Below are 11,528 nucleotides of genomic sequence, written 5' to 3'. Positions count from 1 at the left end.
CTAAACAAAAAACTAAAAACCCATATAATTATATATTTCTAATTATAATCATGGAGAAAAATTAAGTGAATTTTTTTCTTTTTATAAAATTTCAATTTCACATGGGGTGCATATAATTATATTTTTGCATCAAGTATTACCTTTTAAAATTAATTTTATTTGAGTTCTATTGTATTTGATAATTGTTTTAAAAATTATAAACTAATAGATAGTGGTTATTTTTTAACAGAAAAATATGTCCATAAGCATAATTTCATGCATAATAATAACCTATCAGTATCTAGAATGAAAACATAAAGAAAAAAGTATGAATTATCAAATTCATTGCTATTAATCTGACTTGGATACCACCGCTAGACTAAATATTTAATTAAGCAAGTAAAAACAAAATTACCAAACAAAAACACAATGAACTTTTAGGCTATTGCTCTTCTTGCTCAATTAACTACGTTGTTCTTCTCCAATATTGAAATAGTTCGATTTTAGCTGTTTGGTTGCCTTAGACAAGGTGCCAGGTACCATGACCAATTGGTAGATGAATACCACATTTCTTCACAAGAATTCCACCTCGCGGCTCAATTAAAACTTCAATTTCATCTCCTTCTTCAGCCTTTATATACGTAACAAATATACTAGGTGTCATATAACTCACCCACGCATGATCTTGCCATATATTCCCATCAAGGGAACGTGACCTATCAGAAGTCTCACAGCCCTTTGTTTTATTCTTAAAAGATATGGTAAGGAAAGTTGCAGAAGTGCTTTCGTCATTAGATTCTTCATTGACCGAATAGATAGCGCACACAATCATAGCTCGACTTAAACCAATCGAGATTGAAGGCATACAAAACGGTATTGAAGATCCAATTTCTTTATAGTCGAACCAAGCAGGCACCTCTCTTGCTGGGAAGTAAGCTTCCAGATACTTCCACTTGGAATACAAACACTTCTGTTTCAAAGAAATACTAATAGTTATGAACATTATCATTTATGATAATATATATTATATGTATGTTGAGAGAGATAGAGAAAGACCTCTGGCTGGTTAGGATGTGGTCCAATATTCCAGATAAAAGCTTTTTTTCCATGAAATGAGCGAAAATCCCACCGCTGAAGGTCAACTACTTCGCGACAATTACTAATTTGGATATCATAAACATAATAATCACCTATGTTTGATAAGTTTGGGTATCTCTCAATTGATGTGCATTGCTTTGCTTCCAACCTTTCTAAATTCTTAGGAAGCTGCGTAAGGGATCGAAGGTTTTTGCAGTTATTCAATAGAAGTCTCTTTAACCATGGATGGTTGCTGATTCCTGCTGGTAGGTTACAGAATTTGTTTCCCCCTAAATTCAAAGCCAACAAACAACCGAAACTCCCAAAGTCAATGGAAATTTCATGATCAGACAAGTTGAGGTCACAAAGATGAAGCTCTCTTAATGAGCTTAAGTGAGAGAACGTTGCTGGTAGCACTAAAGAAGAAGAACCCACACTGCGTTTTGGTGGGATCCATGAGGAAAAGGAAGTGAAACAAGACTTCACAGGTAACTCTTCTTTCCGTCCAGCCAAAGATAGATGTTCGAGGTTCTTCAAAAGTCCGATCGAAGTAGGCAACTCTGTAATAGCTGATCCACTTAAAACAAGCTTTCTCAAAGCTTCCAATTTACCCAAATGCTCTGGCAAACTACAAAGTTTTGAGCAGCCATTGAGGTTCATTGTCTGAAGAGACCTTAAGTTGCAAATGCTGTCTGGAAGTTCACTTATGTTCTTGCACTCTGCCAAATTCAAGAATTCAAGTTTTTCCAGATGTCCAATAGATTGATCAACCCCAACTAAACCTGTACAACCTTCAAGTTCAAGTCTTTGTAGGCTTGAGAGTTTTGCAAAGTTTGGTGTCTCTCCAAGGTATACCGAATAGCTCAGATCTAGTATTTTAAGCTTGTGAAGAGCCTGTTGAAATAAGAAAAAGAAAATAACAGTAAATCCATAATATGCGCTAAGAGAAAAAAGACCTAGAATATCAAAATAAAAAGAAAAAACATAGCATTGTGAGAGTGATTTTAATCACCTTTGTCTCCTTCCAAACTTTTTTGATACTACTGTATTGCATGTCAAGAACAACCAAGTTGTCTAGATAAAGATTGGGCGGTAAAACCATTAGTGGACATCGACGCCAACAGAGCCATCTTAATTCTTTTGAAATTTTTTCATAGGAACCGGTGAAATGTACAGAATCGATTTTCAGCAATCTTAAATTGATCATCTTTGCAAATGCTTTGGTGCTTATAAGATCAGCTTCTAGTGCTGGCACACCTAAGCTGAGACCTTCCACAGCTTTCGTCCCCTAAATACAAATAAAGAATATTATTAATTCTAGTTAAGTATAGCATATAGTACATTTTTAGATTTATTTACGAAATGCATTTAACTTTTTACCATGTGTTTCGTTAATACATTTACTACATCCTGGTGAAACCAAAGCCTGCTGCGATATCCTGGGTGAGATGGTGATACTTCATGAACAATCTCCCTTCCCATGTCTCGGAGTAGGTTATGCATTTCTAGCTTATTAAATGGGTTAACTGCTATAAGAGACCTTTCAAGAAGAACTTTCATACCAATTTCTGGAAAGAATCCACAACCATCTAGTATTGTCATCACATAATCTTTATCCATCCCAACATAGAAACATGCAATATCAACAAATATGGCTTTCAAGAGATCATCACCTAGTGTGTCAAAGCTTATCCTAAGCTTCTTTTGAATTTGTTGGAGAGGTGCCTTTCGTAATTTTCCAACTAAACTTTCCCATTCTGGTTGACTTCTTTTAAACAAATGAGAACCCCAAATTTCAAGAGCTAAGGGGAGTCCTTGAGCATGCTCCACCAAACTATTGGAAAGTTTGAAGTAATCTTTTTCTGGAGCAGGCCTCCTAAATGCATACCAACTTAAAAGCTGAATTGATTCCTCATGATTCAATTGTTCAACCTTATATCTTTTATCCACCTCTAATTCAGTCAGCAAATGCTCATCTCTAGTTGTGACAAGAATCCTACTTCCTCGACCGAACCACTTCCGATCACCAACTAATGGTCTCCATTGTGCTAACTCATCCAAGTCATCAAGAACCATAAAAACTCTTCTACAACAAAGCCTCTCCTTGATTAAATTGACACCCCTGTAAATATTATCTATCTGGATTTTTTCCCAATTCAAGATATCAGAAAGGAGCTGCTTTTGCATCCTAGCAAGACCATTAGGTTGCTGCGAGTCATCTTTAATGTTTGAAAGGAAACTGCATCCTTCGTATCCTTCACAAACCATGTTGTAGACAGCTTTTGCGATGGTGGTCTTACCTATCCCGCTCATTCCATAAATGCCCACTATGCGAACTTCTTCTGATCCAATATCCAGTAATCTCATCACCCTTTTGACACGTAATTCTAGACCTACTGGGTGAGTGGCAACATGCAAGCCATCGCGAATATTACGGTTTAATTTTCCGATGACATCCTTGACTATCTTTTGAATGGATCTTGATTCATACCTATAAAATTATTAGTGATGAAAGAATACAAAAAAAAAATTAAAAAAATGATTATCAGTAAATACCCACATTTGGTTATTTAATTTTTACATTTCTCTTTATTATAATACTACAATTAATCAATCATAATAAAAAATTATGTAAGGGTCCACCATTTTAAAGTATGAGCTTTATATAATTTTTTATAAAAACTTCACAATACTAAATTATGATTGGTTAATTATACATAATATATTCTTATAACACACATCAAACAAACAAGTTTACAACAAAAATAAAATAAACATTTTTTCAAGTATATATAGTTTGGGTAGAATTTCCACTCTTAATTTTAAGGTTTAAATCATCAAACATAATATATATATATATACTAAGTTATAAATTGACTACAATAATTTAAAATTAGGCACATATAATAATTAAGAAGGTGTTTAGTACACAAAATTATAATAGGATGGGATAAGATATATTATGAATAGAATTAAACTAAATAATACCATTCTATCTAGTATTTGATGTGTGCAAGGATTATAATAGAATAATTTATTTGTTGGTCAAAATTATCTTTTCTTAAAGTTTATATAATTTATATATGTTGACATAATTTTTAAAGGTATAATAACATATGTGAGTTCAATCTCATGGATTAAAAATAATACTCTCTACATTGAGAGGATTAGATCATCATATACCAAAAGAATGATTAAATCTCGTTGTAATCCTATAATTTTCATTAGATATAAATCAAACATTATATAGAATAATTATTATCCTATCCTCTCAATCAAATTATACACCAAACATGACATTCCTAACAGTAACTAGCAATTAAAATCAGTTATTTCATTTAATTTTTTTGTTATTCAAAAATGAAGATGTATATATTCTAAGATATATATATATATATATATATCTTAGAATTTTTTAGATGATTATTCTAAAAAATTAAATATTACCCGTTTGCCATGTTTCGAAGGTCCCAACCCGATAAATTTCCGGCTTCTGTAAGAGCTTCTTTCCACTTTTTGATCATTTCCATCTTATCTTTAAACCGTTCTTCAAGTTTAGCAAAAGCTTCTGCACAACTTCCAATCTGTTTCCGGACATCAGATGGATCAACATCGTAGAAGACTGGAATAACAACCTGGCCAATTATGTTTTTGCACTCAATAATCTTGACAAGCTCATCAAGACACCACCTGGAAGAAGCATAGTTTTTAGAGAAAATCACAATAGAAAGTTTTGATTCTTCAATTGCTTTAAGGATCTCCGAGGAGATATCTCTTCCCCTGGGAAGTTCATCATCATCTCTGAAGGTAACCACTCCATCTCTCACCAAAGCTGCGTAGAGATGATCCGTAAAGTTCTTCCGAGTGTCTTCGCCTCTAAAACTCAAAAAGACGTCATAGTTCCATTTGAAGCCAGAAGAAGATGCTTCAGAGAAACTTTTGGCAGCCATGGAAAGTCAAGCAAAAAAATGCAATGGAGAAAATGATTTTTGGAAACTTAGTACATCTATCTGAAAATTACAATATAAGGGTCATTACTAATTGTTAGTATTCAAATTATTAATTGTTAGTATTCAAATTAATTGTTACTATTCAAATTACAACATAATGTTTTGGAGCGTTACTATGACTGGGAAACCACCAAGAAAAAGGTTCATTAAATCATTTTGTCTGATCTAAGAAATTCATACGCAGAATGGAAATTAATGGGAAATGACTTGGAGGAGTAGTGGGTGCATAGTGATGTGGACTTCAATATTATCTTCAATGAAAAAGGCAACTGTATTTTCCTTTTGAAAGTTTCTTTTGACCATATATAGAAAAAGCCAAATAACTGGTGGAGTTTTTTTATTAAAAATAATTTAATAAAAATTGATTAATTGATAAAGTTTAATGAGAATATTAATAATATGTAAAAAAGTTATTAAAAATATCATTTATAATTTATATTTGACAAATATGTATTTAATAGGAAAAATTTTATTAAGATTTTTACTAAAAATATCTATATAAAAAATATATCAAATTTTATTAATTTTTTTCAAAATTTATACACTTAATCTATGTAACAAGATTTTTTAATTTATTGGTTTTGATTCTAAATTTTAATTTTTATTGAATCAGTTTTAATAAAAAATTTCATGAACTTCTTTTAAACAAATTCACTTTTGGAGGTTCGAGGGAAGAAGGAACGAAGAAGAATCATTAAAAGTTGTAGCAAAAAAAATATTGTGTTTGTTACCAAATATAAAGAATATATATTTATAAAGCAATTCTCAACTTAGAGATGAGAGAAATGATTATAAATATTGAGATTTGAACTCTAAATATATTGGATGCAATTTCTTAAATATATTATTATGAATCAATTAAATTAAGATCCAAGTTTATAAACAAAATATTTTGACTTATTTTTTACTTCTTTAATCATTCATACCCAACTCTTATTATATAATTATATTATATATTTTTGTTGGGATCTATATATGTATCAATTTATGGGTGAGTAATCGATCGGTTCGGTTTGAAAAAATTAATAACTGACTTAATCAACTTTCATTTAACAAATAACCGAACCGACCGAATATTATTAAATAACCGACCATAATTGAACCGACCAAAATCGGTTCGGTTCGGTTAAATAACTTATTTTTTTATCATTTTTTTCCTATTATAAATAATTATTTAACCACAAATACGATTCAATAAAATTCAAACTCAAGTATTATTTAAACTAAATGACTAAAGAATTTAATAATTTCAACAATATTTTACAAGAAAAAAATCAATAAAAATATTTATCTCAATTTTTTTTTACTTTTACTTATTGGAAAGTTGGTTAATTTGATCAGTTCGGTTATCAATTTTAAAAACTGAAAATCGATCGAATTGACTAATTTAACCGATTTAAAAAATCGATTATAACTGAAACAGAATAAATCGAATCGATTGAACTGAATTCACTCAATTTCAATCGGTCTAGTCGATTCAAACCGACTTTTGCTCACCCCTATTAATTATTGTACATTACATGGTCTAGTAAACACAAATTTAAGTTTTTTATATTTTTGAATTTTTATTAAAAGGATATATATATATTTATATTTTTCTTATCTTAAAATGCATATGGTTGAAAAATATTCTCTTTTTTTTGGGAAATATATTCAATTAATTAAAAAGTTTTAGTTTAAGATGTTAAAAACATGGTGTCACTACATACCTAGTTTGTTATTGGTTTATAATTTATAAAGCATAGACCACCAATTATATATATATATATATAGAGGAAAGGATTAATTTCCGTTAATTTTATTTTTATATTTTTTTAATCATTCATTTCAATAGATTTAAGGGATGAGATTAAATCTTTTTTTTTCTTGTGTCTCTCATCCTTTAGATATATTGAAATCAATTGTTAGAAAAAAAAATGTAAAACTAAAAAGTTTTACTCTAGTGTAAATTGATTCTTCCTTATATATATTATTTGATTACATAAACATTAACATTAGTAAGTGTGTATATTTTGTTTGAATTTAAAAATTATATTGTATAATATTTTATCTTCGGCTTTTTGATTTAGTGATTAAAGAGATTTTGGAATAATATAGAAATCTTACTTTCGAAACTATGATCTCCTCTTTCTTCCCTTATAAATTATGCCCTACGTACAAAAATAAATTAATAAGCAAAACCAATATAGAATTAAATTAAATTAATATGTGATGCAATTTGAACTTAAAATTTATAAATTTTAAAATCTTACTTTTAATATTAAAACAAGAGCTCATCATTATCAACCTTTTATAGAGGATAATCTTTTAAATTTTAAATTTTGATTTTCCCTAAAGGGTAAAAGTTACTAATTACTAGACTCGACACTATCTTAAATCTCTAAAATTTGAATTCCATTAATGTTGGGCAATATTTACATATATTGTTATTTTACATATTCTAAAATCTATATCATAATATAAAAGTTATTCCCTATTTGTAACATTAAATAATTGTTCAATGGAAGTTTCCGTTGTATGACACATGTTGCTTCATAATTACCCTTCAATTATTTTTTGTTTTAAATTTTAATAAATCTATTATTATTATTTAAAGCAGTTTTTAAATCTATCGACAGATAGTTAGTTCAAGTGGCAAAAAAAAAAAGTGTTCTCTCTGTTACCTAGGTTTGAATCCATTGGAAGGCTATGAAAAAATAATTTCTTGTGAATTTGCTAGGTCAAACATAAATAATCCTATTTAAACTAATAGGGATGTACTGGGTAGAATCGAAGAACCACTTACTCCTAAATAAAAAAAAAGTAGTTTACAAATGTCTTACTATTTATAAGGGTATTAAATGTCATCAAATGATTGGATGTTTAATAATTTTTTATATTAATTAAAAATAAATTTAAAACTAAGTTGTTTAAAATTGAAAACAAAAAGGAAGTAAAAAGCTTCTATAACCTTCTAAATAAAGAAGTTTTTGGGTAAAAAATTACAAAAAAAAATTTAAAAATTAATAAAATTTTTTTTCAAAAAATATTTTTATGAAAAAATTACAAAACATTATAAAATATTAATAATTGCTTGATGAGTGTCAAGTAATTAGCCATTTAGAAGACTCCTTTTTTTTTTTAATTAACGTTGTACTTTATATATAGTTATATCTTTATACATAAATAAGGAAATATATGCACTTAAATTTAAATAATTTATATTGTTTTAAAAATTAAAGATATCATTGATAGATAATTTTCATTCAATTTGGCCTTGCCTTTTATTTTCCTTGGAATTTCATTTAAAAAAGAAATTTAAAAAATCAAATAAGATGCTTCAGAGAAACCTTTGGCAGCCATAGAAAGTCAACAAAAAATGTAATGAAGAAAAATGGCTTTTGGAAACTTTATTTGTACATCGATCTGAAATTTGCGCTATAAAGATAATTACTAATCGTTACTACAAAGAAAAATGGCTTTTGGAAACTTCACATTAATGTATTTTTTTAGGGGGAAGCGTTACTATAACTAGGAATCCATCAAGAAAATGGTTCATTAAATCATTTTGTGTGATCCAAGAAATTCATATGCGGAATGGAAATTAATGGGAAATGACTGGGAAGAGTAGTAGGTGCATAGTGATGTAGACTTCAATATTATCTTCAATGAAAAAGGCAGCGCTATTTTCCATTTTGAAAGTTTCTTTTGACTATATATTAAAGAGCCAAAGGCAACTTGGACGGTGGTAAAGTTACATTATGTGGACCTCAAACTTTTCTTATATCGTTACTTTGTTAGAAGAAAGAACAAAAGAGAAGATGTCAGTGGCTAGATAATATTAAAGGGGGGAAATTATTAAGGAAGATATTAAGATAAAGTTTATGAAATTTTTTATTAAAAATAATTTAATAAAAATTAATCAATTAATAGAGTTTAATAAAAAATTCAATAATATATATAAAAAATTAAAAATATCATTTATAATTTAAATTTGATGAGTACTTATTCAACAATGAAATTTTTGTTAAGATTTTTACTGAAAAAACCTATTTAAAAAATATATTAAATTTTATAATTTTTTTAAAAATGTACAAACTTAATCTATATAATAAAATCTTTTAATTCATCAATTATGATTTTAAATTTTAATTTTTATTAAATTGTTTTTAATAAAAAACTTCATGAACCTCATCTAAACAACTTCACTTTTGGAGGTTATGAGGGAAGAAGAAACAAAGAAGAATCATTAAAAGTTGTAGCAAAAGAATATTGTGTTTGTTACCAAATATAAAGAATATATATTTATGAAGCAATTCACAGTTTAAAGATAAAAGAAAATGATTATAGATATTGAGATTTGAACTCTAAATATGTTGAATATAATTTCTTAAATATATTTGTATGAATTAATTAAATTAAGATCCAAGTTTATAAAAAAAATATTTTGGCTTCTTCTTTACTTCTTTAATCATTCATACTCAACTCTTAATATATAATTGTATTATATATTTTTATTGGGATCTATATATGTATCAATGTTAATTATAGTACAATACAAATTTAAGTTTTTTTATATTTTTGAATTTTTACAAAAAGGATTAATACATGTATATTTTTCTTATCTTAAAATGCATATTGTTGAAAAATATTCTTTTTTTTTCTTAGGAAAAATATTTATTTAATTTAAAAGTTTTAGTTTAAGATGCTAAAAACATGATGTCACTACATATCTAGGTTATTATTGTTTATAATTTATAAAGCATAGACCACCAATTTTATATATATGGGAAAGAATTAAGTTACACGAAAAAAAATTATATAAATTTTTTAATAATTGATTTCAATAAATTTAAGGTATGAAATTAAATTTTTTTCTTTTTTCTTTTCACATGTATCTCTTATCCCTTAAATATATTGAAATCAATAATTAAAAAAAAAGTATAAAACTAAAAAGTTTTATGCTAATATAAGATAATTCCTCCCTGATATATTTTATCTAATTACATAAACATTAACATTTTTATTACTAAGCGTGTGCAATATGTTGTTTGATTTTAAATAATATATTACATAATACTTTGTCCTCAACTTCTTGATTTAGTGATTAAAGAATTTTTAACAAAACATAGAAATATTGATTTCAAAACCAAGATCTCCTCTTTCTTTCCCCATTAAACTATACCCATTCAATGTACAAAAATAAATTAATAAGTAAAATCAATATAGAATTAAATTAAATGGATACGTGGTATGATTTGAACTTAAAATTTATAAATTTTAAACCCTTACTTTTATCATTCAAACAAAATCTCATCATCGTCAATCATATATAGAGGTTAATCTTTTAAATTTGAAATTCTAATTTTCCATAAAAGGTAAAAGCTACTAATTACTAGACTAGACATTATCTTAAATCTCTAAAATTCGAACTCCATTAGTGTTAAGCAATATTTACATATATTGTTATTTTAGATATTGTAAAATCTACAACATAATATAAAAATTATCCCCTAATTGTAACATAAATAATTGTTCAATTGAAGCTTCCATTGCATGACACATGCTACTTAATAACCCTTCAATTAATTTTTATTCTAAATTTTAATAAATCTTATTATTATTATTATTATTATTTAAAGTAATTTTCATATCTATCAATGGATGGTTAGTTCAAGTGGCAAAAAAAAAAAAAAAAATGTTGTCCCCTTGTTACTTAAGTTTGAATCCATTGAAAAATTATGAAAAGGTAACTTTTTATAAATTCGTTAGACCCAACATAAATAAACCTATTTGAGCTAGTCTAAAGAGGGATGTACTGGGTAGAATCTAGGATCCTCTTACTAGTAAATAAAAAAAGTAGTCTCCAAATCTATTACTATTCAAAAATGACATTCAATTTGATGACATTTGTCATATTATGATTGGATGTTCAATAAATTTTTATATTAATTAAAAATAAAGGCAAATTTTAAAGAAAAGAAAGTAAAAAAGTTTCTGCGTCTAGATAGAGAAGATTTTGTGTTAAAAAGTACACAAAAAAATTTAAATTTAATAAAAATAATTTTCAAAAAATATTTTATTGAAAAATTTTAAAAATTTTATAAAATTTCAAAAATTGCTTGATGAGTGTCAAGTAATTAGCCCCTTAGAAGACTACTTTTCTTTTTCTAATTAATATTGTACTTTATATATATTTTTATCTTTATACATAATTAAAAAATATATACACTTAAATTCAAATAATTTTTATTGTTTTAAAAATTAAATATATCATTGAAAGACAATTTTCATTCAATTAGGCCTTGCCTTTTATTTTCCTTGGAATTTGCTTTAGAAAAGAAATAAAAATCAATAACTCAATAAAAAAATGAAATTTAGATTTGTTTAGAAGAAAATCTACTAAAATATATCAATTTAGCTTTTTTTTACTAAATTAAATTGAATAGTTAAATAAATTTTTCTACAAAATGTCTTAAAATG

General features: G+C 26.9%; 1 protein-coding gene across 1 annotated transcript; it reads right to left on the bottom strand.

Annotated features, from left to right (window-relative positions):
• Nucleotides 1-304: 304 nt before the first annotated feature.
• On the bottom strand, nt 305-5,233 carry LOC111279492 (disease resistance protein RPV1-like). The gene is made up of 5 exons (XM_089756685.1): nt 4,504-5,233; nt 2,437-3,547; nt 2,069-2,344; nt 1,036-1,950; nt 305-949 (listed from the first exon to the last, which is right to left on the bottom strand). The coding sequence occupies exons 1-5, from the start codon at nt 5,004-5,006 to the stop codon at nt 500-502; spliced, it is 3,255 nt and encodes a 1,084-aa protein (XP_089612811.1). The 5' UTR covers nt 5,007-5,233; the 3' UTR covers nt 305-499.
• Between the last annotated feature and the right edge of the window lie 6,295 nt (nt 5,234-11,528).

Source organism: Durio zibethinus, chromosome 27, assembly GCF_047325235.1.
Source record: "Durio zibethinus cultivar Kanyao isolate XHJ-2024 chromosome 27, ASM4732523v1, whole genome shotgun sequence".
Lineage (NCBI taxonomy): Eukaryota > Viridiplantae > Streptophyta > Magnoliopsida > Malvales > Malvaceae > Durio > Durio zibethinus.
This window is presented reverse-complemented; position numbering and strand designations above follow the sequence as displayed.